Consider the following 20,256-nt stretch of genomic DNA (forward strand, 5'->3'; position numbering starts at 1 on the left):
AGCAACAAGGACCTACTGTATAGCACAGGGAACTATATTCAATATCTTGTAATAAACTATAATGGAAAAGAATATGAAAAATAATATATATATGTAGAACTGAATCACTTTGCTGTATACCAGAAACTAACACAACATCGTAAATGAACTATACTCCAATAAAAGAAAAATCCTAGCATAAAGTCTATGCAAACATCTGCTTGCAAATAATAATAACTGCCCACAGTTTTGTAGCATTTACTACATGTCAGGTGTTATTTTAAGTATCTGATGCACATTAATTCATTTGACCCTCACATCAACCTAAAGATGTAAGTTCTATTTTCCTTCCCATTTTCTTTTTTTATAAATTTATTTATTTTATTTATTTATTTTTGGCTGCGTTGGGTCTTCGTTGTGGCACGTGGGCTTTTCATTGCGGTGGCTTCTCTTGTTGTGGAGCATGGGCTCTAGGCGCGCGGGCTTCAGTGGTTGTGGCACGTGGGCTCAGTAGTTGTGGCTCACGGGCTCTAGAGTGCATGCTCAGTAGTTGTGGCACACGGGCTTAGTTGCTTAACGGCATGTGGGATCTTCTTGGACCAGGGCTCGAACCTGTGTCCCCTGCATTGGCAGGTGGATTCTTAGCCACTGTGCCACCAGGGAAGTCCCTCATTCCCATTTTCTGATGAGGTGACCGAGGCACATTGAAGGCAAATTGCTGGGACCAAGGAAAGATGGCATTTTTCTTTGATAAATGTTTCCAATTCGTTCCTCCACATTGCCACCGCCCTGACATGGGAAACCTGTTTCTCCACTCTGAGGCCAGCCCTGGAATTACCAAGACTCTTTGTTTTTGTTTTTGTTTTTTTTAAATGATATTTTATTGATTTATTTTTGGCTGCTTTGGGTCTTCATTGCTGTGTGGGCTTTCTCTAGTTGCGGTGAGTGGGGGCTACTCTTCGTTGTGGTGCGCAGGCTTCTCATTGCGGTGGCTTCTCTTGTTGCAGAGCACAGGCTCTAGGCGCGCGGGTACCAAGCCTCTTTGATCTTTGCCAAGCTGACGGGTCAAAACGGTTGTGGAGGATCATCGCTTACTGTCGTTTGACTGTGACTCTCCCTTGGGGTGACCATCTATCCCGATTTGTCTGGGACTCTTCCAGATTTGGCACTGAAATTCCACATCCCTAGAAACCCTTCCATCCCTGGCAGACAGGGACAACTGGTCACCCTACTTACCATGATTCTGCGTGAGGCTGAACATCTTTTTTGTGGTTCTAGAAGAAAAAAGATCTTAGACAAGGGAGTAGCAGGAAGATTTTTTAAAGGATAGAGTAGGAACAAGAGCTTCCATTTACATGCCCATTACAGCTTTCATTCTCTGCTTTACAGAGTCTCACTGAAGCTTTGATGACCTTAAGCAGAGGGCTCTTTTATAGGTGGGGAAACTGAGGCACAGAGAGGGGGATAAGTTGTCCAAGGTCACGCACCTAAGAAGAGACTGAGGCAGGATTTGAACCACATGGTGATGAATTGGGGAGTGTTTGAGTACCCACCCTTCTCTTGCAGGCCCACTGACCTGGGCCCCATCATCCCTGAAGATCATGATGGCGTATATGAACCCGGGGCCCCACTATTCCGTCAACGCCTTGGCCCTGAGTGGCCCTAGTGTGGATTTGATGCACCAAGCTGTGTCCTACCCAAGTGAGTACAGTCCTCCTTCCAGCCACCCCCAGCTGCCCCCCATCTTCTGGGGACCTCTGGGGTCCCTTGCCCTCAGGAGGAGGATGGGCACTTACAGGGGTGACATCAGGGCCACACACCAGCCAAATGTGTTCACTTGTAAATGCAAAACACCCCTCCACATCTCTTAGGGATGCAGGCAAGCATAGGGACAGTCATAGAAATTTAAGATAGTCGTTCCCTCTGGGGTGAAGGAGGGAAGCGATCTGGAAGGGGGAGACAGAGGAATCCCCACCTGTTAGCAATGCTTTATTTCTCAAAGAAGGAAGCACTCTGTTTTCGGTGGCATTATTCTTTAGGTGTTTTTTACAAAATTTATTAAGGTGACTATTATGGACCTGTCACTTTTATAGGTTGTATATCCAAAATGTCATGTTTCAACTGAATGTCTTAGTGCAGAAGAAATTTTAGAAAGGGGATGAAAATCAAACTCATATACGTCCTTACATGGCTAAAGCCAGTTCTCCTCAGGGAGAAGCATGAGCCCCCAAATGACAGACAAAGGGGGACCCCATTTCCCAGGGGCACAGTGTGAGGTCTAGAAGTTCAGGGAATCGGCACCCCCTTAGTTTGGACAGTTGAACACCCAGAAGGGGCTTCTCGGCATCCCGTGTACGCTCAGGACCTCACATCAGCAGATGAAGAGAATGGGGTCTCAGGTCGCCTGAAGGTCCCATTTTCCTGTCCTTACACCAGGCGCCCCGAGAAAGCAGCGGCGGGAACGGACCACCTTCACACGAAGCCAGTTGGAGGAGCTGGAGGCCCTGTTTGCTAAGACTCAGTACCCGGACGTGTATGCCCGTGAGGAGGTGGCTCTGAAGATCAATCTGCCTGAGTCCAGGGTTCAGGTGGGATGTTCTGGTCTCTGGGCTCCTCTGGTCCTTCCTGGGACCCAGAGCGAAAGGAAGAGGGAGAGGTCATAAAGTAACAGCCAAAGTCATAAAGTGCCCTAGTAATCCCTTGCCTCTATTATTTTGCTGGCTTCTTCTCTTACACTCCTACCCCTTCTCACTCCACTCCAGCAACACTGGCCCCTGGTCCTTCCTCTAGCATGCCCACCAAGCACACTCCTGCCTCAGGACCTTTGCACTCTCTGTTCCCTCTACCTGGAAGGTATATTCCCCATCACCGTCTTCAAGTCTTTATCAACCAATCAAGTCACCTTGCTAGTCAATGAGACCTACACCGCCTTTGGCATTTGAAACCGCAACTTTCTCCTGCCACCCCACCCTGCTGCCCGCCCTTATCCTGATCAACTGGTTCTTTCATAGTATTTATCACTTTCTAAATACTATGTGATTTGCTTACTTCCTGTTTATTTTTAACCTGTCCCTCTCAACTAGAATGTCAGCTTCACTTGTGTGCCCCCAAAGTAGTAGGAGATGGTTAATCCATGGATGGATGGATGGATGGATGGGTAAATGTATATATGTGTGTTTGTATGATTGTATGTGTGTACGATGTATGTATGAATGTATATATGCTTGTTTGTATGATAGTATGTGTACATCTGTACATAGCATTGGACAGATGAAAGCATGTATGTATGTATTATCGTATGTATATACACACAACTGTATGTATGTATGTATGATTGTATGTATGTGCATGTGATTAGATGTACGTATGTATGTATGGTTGCATGTCTGCATGTATGTGTGAATGATTAGATGAATGGATGGATGAAGGTATATGTATATGTTTGTATGCTGTATGATAGTATGTGTGTACATATGGTTGGATGGGTGACTGTGCTTATGTATGTATGACTGTATGTATATACATACAACTGTATGTATGTATGACTGTATGTATGTGCATATGGTTGTATGTATGTGTGTGTGGGTACAACTGTATGTATGAATGATTGGATGAATGAATGGGTGGATAAATAGAGTGCCCCATGACTGATTGCAAAGTGGAGAGCTACGACTCTGGCTTGTCTCACCAATGAGCATCATCATTCCTGGGCACCATGAAGGCTCCCCTGGGCCTCCTTCCCACTCACCCACCCCGACCTCCCCTCTCACCCCCAGGTTTGGTTCAAGAACCGCAGGGCTAAATGTCGACAGCAGCGGCAGCAGCCGAAACAGCAGCAGCCCCCGGGGGCACAAGCCAAGGCTCGTCCTGCCAAGAGGAAGGCAGGCGCCTCTCCAAGATCCGCCACGGACGTCTGTCCAGACCCCCTGGGCATCTCAGATTCCTACAGCCCCCCTCTCCCCGGGCCCTCAGGCTCCCCCACCACGGCAGTGGCCACGGTGTCCATCTGGAGTCCGGCCTCAGAGTCCCCCTTGCCCGAGGCACAGCGGGCTGGGCTAGTGGCCTCGGGCCCTTCCCTGACGTCAGCGCCCTACGCCATGACCTACGCCCCCGCCTCTGCTTTCTGCTCCTCCCCCTCGGCGTATGGGTCGCCGAGCTCCTATTTCAGTGGTCTGGATCCCTACCTTTCTCCCATGGTGCCCCAGTTGGGGGCCCCGGCTCTCAGCCCCCTTTCTGGTCCCTCCATGGGGCCCTCCCTGACCCAGTCCCCCACCTCCCTGTCAGGCCAGAGCTATGGCACCTACAGCCCTGTGGACAGCTTAGAATTCAAGGACCCCACAGGCACCTGGAAATTCACCTACAACCCCATGGATGCCCTGGACTTCAAGGATCAGAGTGCCTGGAAGTTTCAGATCTTGTAGAAGATTCTCCTTCTCCGTCTCGCTCCATCTCTTGTCCCAACTGCCTCCTTGCACATTGTCTCAACCTGCCCTGGGGCGGCATTCCTGAGAAGGCGGCAGGAGCTGACCATCCCTTCCAAAGGTCATGGCCTCTTTGGCTCCAGTGCAACTTAGCCCAACCCAGCCCACCCCTTTGCTCCTGGGGAGCTCCATGAGTCTGAGTCATTCTCTCAACCCCAATGCCGTCTCACATGGAGTCCAACGGCATTTCAAACCATGAGCCCCAGACTCCAGAAACCGGTGCTGAGAATTCGCCCTGAGACAAAATTAAACCAAACGTGCAGCTGATTTGGGGTAATGTTTAGGTCAGAATCACGGTGCCCTTGAACAAACAGGTAGGGAGGCTCGATTCCTTCACTTTCCATTTGGGACACTTCATTAGCATATGGGTAGAGATCCTTCTAGTAACTCCAAAGACAGACTTTACAAAGCCCCAGGGTGGAACCTTAGGCCAATTATACAGTTAAGTTCAGAAATTCATTTGACAATTTTACAGATTTCACAAATGTCAGGTTTACGTGATAGGCTTAGGGGGCTGTTTGAGATATATTTATATATATATATATATATTTTTTTTCTTCTTCTTCTTCTTAGTTTCTTCTTAAAGACATTTCATCATTCATTCATTTGGACATTGGAAATGGGCATATTTGGTGGAAGGATGGAAGGCAAGTTGCCTGTTTCACGTCTGCTTTGTTTTCTTTTGTTTTAGCATTTTCTAAAGGTGAACTTCACCCACACATTGGAGGGATCATCGTTGTTGTGTGGGGTGCACCGACTATGGTTGTGGGTATTTCAAAGAGAAGAAGAGGTGGACAGGCTTCCCACCTGTAAATATACAAGAGGCGGGGAGAGAAATGGATTTGGAGGCAGGCCCACATCCCAAACACACATTCCCTCTTTTAGATGTTCTGTTTTCAGTTTCGATTGTGGGGTTGGACAATAAATAGAGCTTGGCCTGGGAAGTTTTCCTGGGGCAGCACCATATTTCTTTCAATGCAGTCTGACCCATGGCCACAGAGACAAGCAGTGTGAGAATTTGAAGAAGGATTCAGGCATTTTGACACTCTTGGAAGTTTGGTACTTTGGCACCTACCTCTTCAATCTGAGTTCTCCTTTCATTTTTGGGTGGGGAAGGCAGGAGCCATGAGCCTTTCACTGGGGGTGGGGGTGGTTTCACAAGGCAAGGGGTGAAAGAAAGTAAGGGAGTGGTGTGCTGGGAGATGCTTAACAGTGGATTCCTGAAAGAAGAGGAAAGCCCTGATTTTTAGTGGTTGCCCATTTCCATTGTGTAATCCACTCCCACCGTGGCTGATTTCAGGGCATCAAGCTGAGGTCCCTGAATTCGGAGGTGGGAAGAGACACTTGTAATCTGTACTCATGAGCCAGGACAAGCAGGCTCCAGGCCCCCAGTGCAGGAAGGAATGTCAGGAGGAAGGCACAGTGCAAAGAGAGGCTGAGAGGCATCAGATGATTTTTCCGGGTCTAGGTCAGGAGAGGTCCACACAGCCTAGACCCTGAAGGGGACACTGCAATCATTAGAGCCCACAAAGGTGGTTTACTCAACATACTTCTCGATCATCTCTCACGGGTCTGAGTCATGCTGGGACATTAGGCCCAGAGTCCACTGTGAGAAGCAATGAATAAACAGAGAAGGACGGCATATGTTGGGGTATGAGGTGGGGGATCCAGACAAACTTTTCAGGGTAGAGACAGGTAGGAGATGACATTGTGCTCTGGATCTGTGCAAAAGTTGGGACTGGGATGCCATGTCCGTTAGTCATTTTGCAGAGACTCCCACACTCTGAGCTGGAGGCTGGGGTCTCAGGTGTAAACAAGAGTCTCTCCCTGTCCCACGGAGTCTCCCATTCATAGAGGAGGGTGTGTCTTGTGCAAGCAATTCAAAGGCAGCTCAATAAGGAGGTCCAGGGAGGGTTTGGAGGATGGACACGATATTCTGGAGGAGGGTGGAAAGTAATAGTGGCTGGATGGGGGAGTCACAGGCACAGGCCAAGACTTCAAGAGACCCCTATCCTGGTGTCTTCTGAGAGTTCTCTAGGAGTTGGACAGAGGGAGGAGTCGAATCTTTTGGGGGATTCCAGGTTCCTTTCCCTGGGCCAGCCTCCTGAACATTGGTTCTTCAGATGTCCATTGGGGATTCCTAAAGCCAGGAAGAGTGACAAGGGAATTGGGGACACAACAAGAGGCAAGGGGCCTCCCTCACTCTGTGTCAGGCCCACCGTCCTCCCCTTTCCCACTCACTGGAACTCCAGGTCTCCCTTCGCTGGCCACCTGTGGAGTGAAAATGATTAAAATGTTGAATCCCGCTTAAAGTCTGGGTGATTTATTTTTGTTTCCATGGAGGTGCAGACCTGGGGAAGTAAAAACAAGGATTGCTCTGTCCCCTCCCTCTCTCCCCCACCTTCTTTCTCTGGGGGCATGGGTGCGTCCATGTGCTTTCTCTGTCTGGTCACCGTCTTTTCTGTGATATCTCCCTAAAGCCAATTAGGCAGGGACATGGGCTCCAAACGGCCAGCTTCCACCTGCTGTGACCTCACTGGGCCCCTCCCTCGCTGCAAGGGGGTGATGACCATGCTTCCTGCCTCAGTGGTCCATGTGAGGTTTATTTATTTATTTACTTATTTATTTATTTATAGCTGGGTTGGGTCTTCTTGCTGCGTGCGGGCTTTCTCTAGTTGCGGCGAGCGGGGGCTACTCTTCGTTGCGGTGCACAGGCTTCTCACTGAGGTAGCGTCTCTTGTTGCGGAGCATGGGCTCTAGGCGCATGGGCTTCAGTAGTTGCGGCACGCGGGCTCTGTAGTTGCGGCTCATGGGCTTAGTTGTTCCGTGGCATGTGGGATCTTCCCGGACCAGGGCTCGAACCCGTGTCCCCTGCATTGGCAGGCAGATTCTTAACCACTGTGCCACCAGGGAAGTCCTGGTCCATGTGAGGTTTAAGCCTTCCTCACCAGCCTGTAGTCCTCTGCAGCTTCATCTCACACCTCCTCCTTTCCCCTTCCATCCTGGCCACTTTCCATCTCTTCTCCCTGGTCACTTTCGTTTTCCCACCATTTCTCTTCCATCTCTCTTCTTTTCTCTTTCTCTTTCCTTTTTTTCTTTTTCGCTCCTGACTATTGAGTCTCAGACTCCCAGGTCCCCATTTCTTTCTGATGGTTTTTGTCTTTTTCTTTCTTTCCCCTTCTTCTCTTTTGCTTAGTATTTGCCTTTCTGTTTCTCCAACTCCAAGTCATCAATCTCTTCTTCTGTCCCTGTCAATCGCTGTGTCCTGGGTTAAAATGAGTGTGTGAGTGTGTGTGTGTGTGTGTGTGTGTGTGTATCAAACACTGAATTGATGAGGTCAGACAAACTTGCTGTCTGAGCCTGGCTCAGCCACTTCTGGTCCTATGACCTTGGGCAATTTGTTTCTCCCAACCTCAGTTTCCCCATCTGTAACATGAGGCATTGAGAAGACCTACCTCAAGAGAATTTAATGACATCATTATGTTAAGTACTTGGTCCTGAAGCCTGGTCCATGCTAAGAGCCCAATAAGCGCTTATTTATTTTTATGGTAAAATACACATCACATGAAATTGACCATTATTAAATTTTAAAGTGTGCAAAATAGATTCAAAGAAGAAACAAGGCATAAAAGGCTACATATCATATGAATCCATTTATATGAAAAATCCAGAATAGGCAAATCCATAGAGATGGAAAGCAGATTAGTGTTTGCCAGGGGCTAGGGGGAGGGGAAAATGGGGAGTGACTGCTTAATGGGTGAAGGGGTTTCTCTTTGGGGTGATGAAAAAGTTCTGGAATTAGATAATGACCCAGCAATTCCACTTCTAAGTATATACCCCAAAGAATTAAAAACAGGTGCTCAAACAAAAACATGTCCACTCATGTTCATAGCAGCCCTATTCACAATAACCAAAAGGGTGGAAACAATCCAAATGTCTACCTTGAAGGCATTACGCTAAATGTTTATCTTAACCTAAAATTTTTCCGAAATTGTACTTGTGCCATGCATAGCAACTTTATTCACAAGGGCCTCAAACTGGAAACAATCCAAATGTCCATTAACAGGTGAATGGCAAAAAAAACTGGTGCATCCAGACAATGGACTATTCCTCAGCAATAATAAGGAATGGACTCCTGGTGTACATAACAATGTGGATGAATAGCATGATAACGAGTGGAAGAAACCAGGCTCAAAGCAGTACGTATGATATGATTCCACTTATATGAAATTCTAGGAAAGATAAAACCATAGTGGCAGAAAGTGAATAGTGATTGGCAAGAGCTGGGGAATCAATGGATTAGATTCACTGCAGAGGGACAAAAGGGGCCCTTTTTGAGGTACTAGAAATATTCTATATCTTGACTATGGTGGTATTTCTACCACTGTATGCGATTGCCCAAACTCATCAAATTGTATGGTTAAAATAGGTGGAATTTATAGTATATAAATTATAACTCAATAAATTGGAAGGGAAAGAAAAGAAAAATTTACTGAGCAGGTACTATTTGCCAGGACTGGAGAAAGCCAGTCCTAACTCTTTAAATTCTCAAAACAATCCACCAGAAAGATGCTATTATTATCAGATAGATGTTGTGATTATTCTCATTTCACAGATGAGCAAACTGAGGCAAAGGGAGGTCAGGTGACCTGCCCAAGGTCCCACAACTAGGACGAGGTAGAACTAGGATTATAGTCCTTGTGTTAGGATGCAGACCTTTCAGACCCTCCTGGCATTTCCCCCTTCCTCCCCATTTTTGATCCTGTCTTTCACTCTCGCTTCTCTCTTGCCTGTCTCTTTCTTCTTTGGTCTCAAGCTCAAGGGTATTTCTCTCTTCTTTTTTTCCTCTCTTCATCTCTCTCCTCACCCCCATATGTCTCTGACCTCCCTCCTGTTCCTCCTGATCTCTGAGCCCCTCCCTGGATGTTTCCTCTGTCCCTGAACAGGACTAATTTAGCAAATGCTCCAATCCTCTTATGATGGTCCAGCCTCAGCAGAATGGCAGGAGAATTAGCGGGGATTAGATTCAGACGCATGACCCATGGGGGAAGGGTACTTTGTGGAGACAACTGAATTTTAACTAAGTGATGCCCTCCTCCACCCTTATCCCCTCCATGTGAAATCATGCCTGGGACACACAATAATAATAAAATCACAGCTAAACTCTTTATGGACCGCTTTACTATGTGCCAGCCACTTCTCCCGTATTTCTCCCTTATTAAATTTCATTACAACCTCATGAAGTAGGGGCCACCCCCCACCTCCCCTATTTTATGGATCAGGAGGGGTTAAGTAACTTTCCCAAGATGATCGGGATCCTGTTCCAGCCATCCTGGTGCTTTTCAAGTTAAAGATGAAGAAACAGAGACTGAGAGATGAGAATGGAATGGCCCTGGGACCACACAGGCTGCAAATGCACCCCCTGTTTGGTGACTTCAAAGATGATGATTTCAGCCCCTCAAAATATGGAGAGGATGAAAAAGAGGGAAAGAAATCAAGAGGGTGTAGAAACAGAGCAGAAAATACATTCTGAGAAGGAGGAACAGAAAACAGAGCAGAGGAGGAGATTAGTTAGGGAAAGAAATTACAAGACAGATGTCAGGAGGGGGAGTTCGTGCAAGGTATTATTTCTTCTTTAACTGTGTGATAGAATTCAACAGTGAAGCATATGAGCCTGGAGGAGTTTTTTTTAGGAAGGTTAATTATGTATTTCATTTATTTAACATACATGTAATTGTTCATATTTTAAAATTTCTTTCTGTGTCAGTTTCAGAAAGTTGTATTTCTCCAGGAGTTTGTACATTTCCTCTAAGTTGCCAAGTTTATTGGCATACACTTGTTCATAATATCCTAATTTCCATTTGATTTATCTATAGTATTAAGTGATATGTCAGATACCAGATAAGAAGAAAGATTAAAATCAACCATCTTTAAAATCATCTCAATAAGTTAGAAATGAGGGAATAAATAATAAAGATGAGAGCAGAAATTAATAAAATAAAAAATGTACAACAGAAAAAACAACAAAGATGTAAGTTTTGTTAGAGACTAATAAAATCAATAGCTCCTGAAAAGAGTAAGAGAAAAAGAGAGAAATTACCAATATAAAGAAGGAAAAGGGGACATTACTAAAGATCCTACACTAAAGACATCAATGATCATAAGAGGATATTGTGAACAATCTTATGGCAAGAAATTTGAAAATTTAGATGACAAGATCCTAGGAGAAAACAACTTACCAAGGCAAGCACACACAAAAATAGAAAATCTGAATAGTGCTATTAAAGAAGAGTAATCCATAATTTAAGTTTTTCACACAAAGAACACTTCATGCCCATTTGTCTTCACAACAAATTCCACAAAACAATTGAGAAAGAAATTACATTGATTTTATGCAAACTTCCAGAGAATTGAAGAAGAAGGAACATTTTTCATTTTATGAGGCCTGTATAACCTTGATATCAAAAACATGGCAAGAATATTAAAATAAAGGAAAATTATAGGTCATGAGCTTAGATATAGAAACCTTAGACAAAACATTACTAAATGGAATACAGCATATATTACAGAGGAGGGATAGTACCTGACCAAGCTGAGTTTATTCCAGGAATGCAAGGATGGCTTAATATTAAAAAACCAAGGAAGGTAATTTGACACATTACTATAATAAGGAGAAGATAATATCATTTCAATATATGCAGGGGAAGCATTTGATAAAACTCAAAATCCATTTTTAAGCCATTTTAAAAATTATTTGTTTATTTATTTGGCTGTTCCGAGTCTTAGTTGCAGCACATGTGATCTCTGTTGCTGCATACAGGAGCTGTGTTGCAGCATACGGATCTTTAGTTGCGGCATGTGGGATCTTTAGTTGCAGCATGGGAACTCTTAGTTGTGGCATGTGGGATCTAGTTCCCTGACCAGGGATCGAACCCGGGCCCCCTGCATTGGAAGCGTGGAGTCTTAGCCTCTGGACCACCAGGGAAGTCCCTCAAAAGCCATTTTTTGACTAAAAAGAACAAACTCTTAGAAAAGAGGAACAGAAGCAAATCCCTTAATTTAATAAAGGGTATCTGCAAAAAATCTCATAGAAAACATGTTTCATGTTGAAATGTTGAAAGCTTTCCTTCTATTACTGGGAATAAGACAAGAAAGTCTAGTCCTCACCACTTTTCTTCAACACTGTACTGAAGGTCCATGCAATCAGGAAATAAAGATGTAATAGAGAAAGAAAAGGAAATAAAAGGTATAATAGTTTAGAAAGAAATAAAGCTATTATTGTTGACAGATGACATGATAGTTTAGTTGGGAAATCCGAAGAATCTATAGATAATCGTTTAGAATTAATGTCAGAATTTCACAAGGTCACTGGATACAGGTTAATACTGCTAACCCAGTAAAAGATTTCCTTTTACAAGCTCAAGAAATCGAGAATCCAGACCAGGCCTGTAAGACAGGTCTATCTCTCTGTCAAAATGGAAAGCTATTGTTTTACTGCTAGCTATACTTTTGTCCCAATGTTCAGGGTGGAAGGAAAATTCTTTAGTAAAGTTGTTACAAAGTACAGCTACTAGAAACAATCTAACTAATTATTGGATCTGTCATCAAATTCCTTGGTCAATACACGACCAATATAGGCCCCTCATGATATCCGTCACTGACTTTTCAGATGTTCCTAATGTTACCACATACTTAGGTTGACCTCTCTCTGGCTTAACCTTTCAGGTCCAAATTCTCCAATGTATTAATGTGTCCATCCCTTGTCTGACACTATCTTCAGTCCTTAGAGAGTGGGCACAATTTACCCCAGGACTTCATTGCTCTGTTCCTTACTTAATTGACAAATGTCCTAAAGAGAAAAACACAAGTAATTTGTGCCAGCAACTCCCGTATGTCAAACACCACATAGATGGCTTTTGGAAAGCCTGCAAGATGAATGATCTTTAATACTGTTTCATACTGTGTTAACAAAACTTCCAATCAACGAAGCTGTCAATGAGAGCACTCTGGGAGGAACCGCTTGCACTCCGCCGGGTTTGTCTTCATATATGGTATTGGAATTGACACTCCCACCCAAGGATGGGCACATAAATGTCTTAATAGCTGGCAGATAGAAGGTTTATGCCCATTGGGATACTGTGTTACTCCACTGTCTATGTACAAAAATATCAGTATGTCATTTTGATCCTTTTTTTAAAAAATAAATTTATTTATTTATTTATTTATTTTTGGCTGTGTTGGGTCTTCGTTTCTGTGCGAGGGCTTTCTCTAGTTGCAGCAAGCGGGGGCCACTCTTCATCGCGGTGCGCGGGCCTCTCACTATCGTGGCCTCTCTTGTTGTGGAGCACAGGCTCCAGACGCGCAGGCTCAGTAGTTGTGGCTCACAGGCCCAGCTGCTCCGCGGCATGTGGGATCTTCCCAGACCAGGGCTTGAACCCATGTCCCCTGCATTGGCAGGCGGATTCTCAACCACTGCGCCACCAGGGAAGCCCTATCCTTTGTCTCGAAAATGTACATGACTGTGCCTTCAGCTTCTAACAGACAGAACAGTTCTCAGAGCTTTCTGAGAGTCTGTCTCCTGGGTTATAATCCTTAGTTTGGCTAGAGTAAAATCCTCTTTTTCCTTCTTAACTTGATTACTAAATGAGTTTTGTCAACAGGTCTATTTTCCATGGAGTGAACCTGAGGCTCAGATGAACTTGGGAGAAAAGAAGGCTTGTTCCCAGAAGGAAGAGAATGTGGTCCAGAGAGTTCATAAAAAAGGAGTAAATGTTTAAAATAGACTTTATTTTATCTCATATACATTTGCATCATTAATAACTGAAATATGGGGAATTTGCAGTGAGTGCCATGATAATCCCCCCAACCCACAGTTGACTTCTACGGGGCTACCGCTCTCAGCAGCTTCTTGTATGTTCTCTTAGATGCAGGCTATGCATATGGGAGCAAAACTGTACCTATGCCCTCTTTTCAAGTTTCTACCCTTCCTTGCCTCTCTGTTTTGTTCCTCAAGTTTGGTTCAAGAAACCTCTGTTCTTAGAACCAGCTAGGATATAGATAGAGGGGTAAATAATGGAAAGATATGTGTGAGTGGATGGATGGATAGAAGGGTATATAATCTTAAAAACTATACTGGAATTTGAAATTGCATAATCTGGGGGTAGGAGGGAAGATTTTGGAGGGTACAAAATAGAGAGCATCTATATGGAATGGAGTGATGGGGCCAGAAGAATCTTGTGATAGAGAACAGTGTCTTGGCCACCCAACTAGGAGGAGAGAAGGTGCAAGATAGAGAGAGTTTGTCATGGCAGAGGGAGGGATAAAGGGTAGAAGGATGTAGCCAGCTGAGACCCCAGTTAATAATTATAAAACATTTAGAAGGACTTCCCTGGTGGTGCAGTGGTTAAGAATCCGCCTGCCAATGCAGGGTACACGGGTTCGAGCCCTGGTCCGGGAAGATCCCACATGCCGTGGAGCAACTTAGCCCGTGAGCCACAACTACTGAGCCCACGCGCTGCAACTACTGAAGCCCATGTGCCTAGAGCCCGTGCTCCGCAACAAGAGAAGCCACCACAATGAGAAGCCCACACACCGAAAAGAAGAGTAGCTCCCACTTGCTGCAACTAGAGAAAGCCCGTGAGCAGCAACAAAGATCCAATGCAGCCAAAAATAAATAAACAAATTTTTTAAAAAGTGTGTATATACATTAAAAAAAAGCATTTAGAATAGTGCCTGGCACATAAGAAAAATGTATTTGAATTTCTCTCTCTCTTTCTCTCTCTTACATATATTTTTGTTTTTGTCTGTTTCTCATATCAGCCTGTCTTCCTATCTCTGTATCTCTCTTTCATTTCCTCTCTCTCTCTGTGTGTGTGTGTGTGTGTGTGTGTGTGTGTGTGTGTGTTCTGGGAATAACCTCCGAGCTCCTCCAAGGCCCAGCACAATCTGGCCCTGGCTTACCTCTCCAGCCTCCTCTCTCTGCCTTGCTGGCCCCTTCTTGCCCCTAAAACAAGCCAGGGTCTGGGACTGAGGCCAAGGGTAGGCGCCAAGGTGGGCGAGATTGGCTGTCGCTCACAGCAGTGGTTCTCACAGTGGTCCCTGCTTCAGGCCAGCGGCATCAGTACCGCCATGACACTAGTTAGAAATGCAAACTTTCCGGCGCCACCCCTAGACAGAAATCCTGCGGGTGCGGCCTGGTAATCTGGGTTTTAGTAAGCCCTCCAGGTGATTTTGATGTACACTAGAATTTGAAAATCACTGGTTTGGTCAACACGAGGTGCTGGTTTTCCTGCCGAAATTTTTGATCTGTATCTCCAGCAGGGTGGAGGCTAGGCAGCCTCCAGTGACTTTGCCCTGGGGACAAAACTCTGGGAACAGAAGTGGGCTCACTGAGCTGCCGTGACAGCTTCTTTCCTGAGCAGATGTCAGCCTCAATGCTCCCAAGCATGTTCGGGGCAGACGTTGAGATAATCCTGCTGTACGGGTGGGAAAAACCAGGACTGGCTGGGGGAGGATGGCTTTGCCCAAGGTCACGCAAATGGTAATGATAAAGGCCTCCAGGGATCCCCAACTGCTCAGACACTGCACTTGGGATGTTGAACTCAAGGGAGTTTGCCAAATACAAGAAAGAAAAGCAGCTCCCAACATCTGGGAGCTGGTCTGGCGCTCGACCAAGCCTTGGTGACCTCCTGCTGAATACAAACCACTTCACAAAGGGTCAGTCTTGGATCATGTTGAAGTGATCTCTTGGGAATAATGTCTGAACACAGAGAGAAATACAAACATTGTCCAAACCACAGAAGAGACCAATGTACCCCATCCAAGCTAACACGAGTGACACATTCTATACAAATCACAGCTCTAACCACACTCCATCCTTCTCACCTTCTAGATAAGATACTTAATCTCAGAATTACCCCCATTTCCTCACAGCATCTAGCCCACAGCAAAGCCACTCTTTTTTTTTTCCCCCAACTGTGGTAAAATACATATAACGCAAAATTTACCATTTTAACCATTTTTAAGTATACAATTAGGTGGCATTAATTGTATTCACAATGTTGTACAAGCATCACCACCATCCGTCTCCAGGACTTCTTCCATCAGCTCAAACTGAAATTCTGTCCTCATTAAACACTACTCCTCACTCCCTCCTCCCCCAGCCCCTGATCAGTCCCTGATCACCTCCAATCTACTCTTTGTCTCTAGGAATTTGTCTATTCTAGGTCTTTCATATAAGTCCTTGAATTTTTCTGTCTCTACAAATTTGCCTATTCTAGATATTTGGCGTAAGTAGAATCAGGCAACATGTGTCTTTTTTGTCTGTCTTATTTTACTTAGTACTACTTTCTAGATTCATCTATGTCGCAGCATCCATCAGAACTTCCTCTTTAAGGGTGAATAATATTCCATTTTATGGGTATACCATATTTTACTGCTTCATTCATCCATCCATGGACATCAGTGTTGTTTTCACCTTTTGTCTATTGTAAATAATGCTGCTCTGAACATGGGTGTACAAGTATCTGTTTGAGTCCCTGATTTCAGTTCTTTTGGGCACAAAGGTCACTTCTTTGGGAACCTTCCCCAAAGTCATCTGACACAAGCCCAAATCCTATATAGGTCCTTTCAAACGCCCTCTTACTGAAATGCCCCTAGGGTTCCCATGGCATGTGTTCTCCCTCATTGCAATGAGACAATAAATTTGCTCAAATACTGGTGCTTTCTGGATGGTCTTTGGCCGACTGTATTGGCAGCGATCACCAAGTCTGTCTCCAACACCAAAACATGAGAAAGCCAGATTCCCCAACCCCTCAGCTACCAAGTCGAGGCATGGAGCCTCTTCTCAATCTTTGCCCATCTAGGGACTTCCCTGGTGGTCCAGTGGTAAAGAATCCGCCTTCCAGTGCAGGGGATGCGGGTTCGATCCCTGGTCAGGGAACTAAGATCCCACATGCCACGGGGCAACTAAGCCCGCTCACCACAACTACTGAGCTCGCACGCCTCAACTAGAGAGCCTGCGTGCCACAAACTACAGAGCCCACGCTCTCTGGAACCCTAGTGCCACAACTACAGAACCCACATGCCCTGGAGCCTGCGTGCCACAGCTAGAGAAGAGAAAACCTACACGCCACTACTAGGGAGAAGGGAGAAGCCCGTGTGATGCAAAGAAGAGCCCCCTCGCCGCAACTAAGACCCAACGCAGCCAAAAAAAAAAAAAAAAAAAAAAAAAATCTTTGCCCAGCTAAACATCACAATGTTCCATTTAATTTCCTTTAAAAAGTAGCGAGGGCTTTATCTACCTTGGTGCAAGGTGGAGGAAAGAAAAATCTCCCATAAGAATTCATAACCACGAGCCAGTATTCATAACATTTGTGCCCTAAATTTACACTTCCTATGTGGGGAAAAAAAACCTAGAGCTAAGAATTGAGTTTAAAGTGGTCCCAGTGTGTAATGCCCCAAGGCAACTGGCAGAAGCAAATTTAAATCCTTTTAACCCAAAACTCTGTTGCATGTTCAAATTTCTAAAGTTTAATGGGGAAAAAAAAAAAGGGCAGCAAGTGTGTATAAATTCCAAAATGGTAGTGTGTGAAAAAAAACAAATCTAAGGGAAAAAACCACACAAACACACAAAAAAAGTAGGGAGACTGTGGAGGGGTAGGGGGGAAGGCAAGGGAAAGTTTGGGAGTCTGGGATTAGCAGATGCAAACTATTATATATAGAATGGATAAACAACAAGATCTGACTGTATAGCACAGGGAACTGTATTCAGTATCCTGTGATAAACCATAATGGAAAAGAATATGAAAAACAATGTCTATATATGTATAACTGAATCATTGTGCTGTACAGCAGAAATTAACACAACATTGTAAATCAACTATACTTCAATAAAATTAAAAAAAAAAAAAAGTAGGGAGAAGGTGGCCTCGAGTCACATCTTATAGACCAAGGACATTACTAGATTTTCCCCTGTCAACAGCAGCGGCATCGACTGTCTTGGTGACCAATGTATTCCCAACTGCCCAAGAAGCAGAAAAGATGTCCAATTATGGCTGAATGTTGCCAAAAAGGCGCAGAGTAAACGGCAGGATGCCCCCGTGAGCAACAGAGAGTGATGTAAATCAAATCACATGATCTCTTTGCTTTGTTTCATGTTGTATTTGATCACTTATTTAATTGTCATCTCCCACTGATGATAATAAAAGTCCCAGATAAGTTGTTAGATGAGCAGCATAAGTTGTGTCCCCCCCCCCGACCCCAGGAGACCCTGGCACAAGCCAGGAGTTCAGTCTGATGTTTAGTCCCAGGTCTATGCATCTGGGAGAAGCGGGAAGCTGGGGTCCTGGGACCCAAGCTCCTGAGTCGAACAGGCAAATGAGACCAAGTTCATTCATCCAAAAAGGGAAAAGGGCAGGACCCAGGCTGTCTTAACACAGAGGGTTATTAGCAGCTCCCAGGAAAGGGCCAGCGAGTAGTAGCTGCTCAATTAAAAAAGGGATTAATCAATGATTGCATCTCCTGCAAGGGAGTGAGTCTGAGGGTGGGGCAAGAGAGGGTGGGTTCCAGGACCCTTAGGGTGTGTCCAGGTGGGCACAGCATAAAGCTGGGATGTAAGCCCCAGGCCCTGTGTGCAGAGCCTCAAATGCAGACAGCAGAGCAGCAGTGAGGAGGAAGCGAGAACCCAAGTCTCTCATGGGTGAGTCTGGGCCACCAAGAGGGGTCTGGGCCGGCGGTGGGGTTGGGCAAGGGGTGTCCTAGGGCCAAGGCTGGAGGCCTCCTGGGCATCCAGAGAAGGGCCCAGCTGTCTGAGAGCGCTTCTTGCGCTGTGCTGTGGGGAGGGCTTAGCGGAGTCTGGGGAATGGAATTACATTATTGGGGCGAGATGAGCAGAGAGCCTGGCACGCAGTGGTCCCCTGTAAACGTGAGGGTGGCTCCAGCCCTTGGATGGGAGAGGGGGAGCCCTGAGGAGCCTCTCCTGTGTGCCTTCCCAGGCTGGGGGCCCTGGAATACTCCAGGAGCTGTGATCAGGCCCATTTCAAAGCTGTGTTCACTGAGGCCCAGAAAGGTACAGGGGCTGGGGCTGAAGTACGGAGAGCCTGAGTCTGACCAAGAACATCTGGTCGCGATGCCGCAGGCTTCTCCACGCACTGCCTGCCGCCCTCAGGCCTGAGCCCCTCGGCTGCTCACAAGGGCCTGGCGCAGGTAGGGAGAGGGTGCCAGGCGGGCTGGGGACTGTTGCTGGGGCTCGTGTGACCCTGCTTCCCCCTTGGCCAGGCCCCACACGGAGCTCAGGACCCCCAAAGAGGCAGCGGCAGGAGCGCACGATGTACACCAAAGAGCAACTGGACGTGCTCAAGGAATACTTCCAGAAGAATAAGTACCCCGGCTACCAGGACCGCCTGCGCCTGGCGGCCAGGCTCAGCCTAGAGGAGCACAAACTGCAGGTCTGATGCGCCCCCCACCGGGCCCCGTCCTTCCCCGCCCCCACCAGCCGTGCTCCCACCTCCCCGCTTATCAAGTGCCCTGCCTCTGGGCTACCTTTCTGCCCTCTCCGCTCTGCAGGAGAGGATCAGCGAGGCCAAAGGGGTCCATTGCTGCCCTGGGTCACGCAGCAAGCAAGGGGTCTCCCGGGTGCGGACCCAGGGCTGGACCCCGAGTCCGCCTCAACCCTGTGCCATACAAACCCTCCAACCCCACCCGGCCGGGACTGACGCGCCCCTTGGTCTCCCCGTGCCCAGACCTTCGGGCCTCTGAACCCGCGAACCCTTTCGGGCCGACCCGTCCCTGGCCCCTGGCTCCTGGGGGCCCAAGCGCTCTCCCTCCTGCCCTCTGCACCCCTCCCCGGCGGCCTCCTGAACACCAGGGGCCACAAATTGGGTCTGGGAGGAGGAGGGGGAGGGCTGGCCGGCTTCTCACCGGGACGGGGCGGCTTCACACCCGGGGCCGAGGAGAATGCGCGCAGCCTCTCGCCTCTTACACCTCCTCCCGGTCCCCTGTTTCCCCAGGTGTGGTTCAAGAACCGCCGGGCCCAACGCTCCCGGCTGGAGCGACTGGCCGAGGGCGGAGGCCAGAGGGCCCGCGATGCTCCCACGGATCCCGGGATCCCCTGCGCCCTGGGCCCCGCGCCCGCCCCTGTCACCGCCCCCGCTTCTGTCTTTGCTGCCGCTGCAGTTGCCGGCCCCGCATTCCCAGACGGCCCGGGATTCCGCAGGCCCCCTCTGCCCAGCCCCGCGGGGATGCGCCCAGCGCCAGAGCCCAGCGTCTCCAGCCACGGCCGGGCCATGTGGGCCCCGGCACAAGGCGCCCAGGCGCCCCTCCAGGCTGCTTCAGCCCCGGCCCCGCCCCCAGTCTGGCCTCTGGACCCATACGCCCCCAACTTTGGCCCAGATCCTTTTCTAATTCCAGTGATATTCTCACGCCAAGACCCTTCCTCCCCGACGTCTGGGTACCAAACAGAAGATAGCTTTGTGGATGAGAACGACTTAGGCCCCGGCCGGTTACTGAATTTATAGGGTCATCTGTCCCCGCAAAGTCCTGCAGACCCCGCGGGGCCAGAGAGAACTAGGGCGTTATGGGCGCGGATGCGGGAAGCGGTGGCCGCTTGTCTTCACAGCTGGTTACTCTCAGCCACTTGACCGCACCTCCCTTGATCCAGCCGGGGAGGGAGCATTTTTGTGTCACTGTGAGGCCATCACGAGTTGTGCAGCTCTGAATGTCCCCCCCCGTTAGTATTTGGGGGGCACGTGGGCATTTCTGTCAGTGCCTAAGTCAGAGGTGGAATTACGTTCACAGT

The 20,256-nt window shown here is 47.2% G+C and overlaps 2 protein-coding genes across 2 annotated transcripts; both read left to right on the plus strand.

Moving 5' to 3' along the window:
- Positions 1 to 1,574: 1,574 nt before the first annotated feature.
- Positions 1,575 to 4,400, plus strand: LOC133078451 (cone-rod homeobox protein). Its single transcript, XM_061173499.1, has 3 exons — positions 1,575 to 1,680; positions 2,416 to 2,567; positions 3,756 to 4,400. Exons 1-3 carry the CDS (start codon positions 1,581 to 1,583, stop codon positions 4,398 to 4,400), a joined length of 897 nt encoding a protein of 298 aa, XP_061029482.1. The 5' UTR covers positions 1,575 to 1,580.
- A 13,152-nt stretch (positions 4,401 to 17,552) lies between these two features.
- LOC133077716 (tetrapeptide repeat homeobox protein 2-like) lies at positions 17,553 to 19,975 on the plus strand. Its single transcript, XM_061172484.1, has 5 exons — positions 17,553 to 17,560; positions 18,455 to 18,528; positions 18,738 to 18,907; positions 19,026 to 19,094; positions 19,202 to 19,975. Exons 1-5 carry the CDS (start codon positions 17,553 to 17,555, stop codon positions 19,973 to 19,975), a joined length of 1,095 nt encoding a protein of 364 aa, XP_061028467.1.
- Positions 19,976 to 20,256: the final 281 nt, after the last annotated feature.

Source organism: Eubalaena glacialis, chromosome 18, assembly GCF_028564815.1.
Source record: "Eubalaena glacialis isolate mEubGla1 chromosome 18, mEubGla1.1.hap2.+ XY, whole genome shotgun sequence".
Lineage (NCBI taxonomy): Eukaryota > Metazoa > Chordata > Mammalia > Artiodactyla > Balaenidae > Eubalaena > Eubalaena glacialis.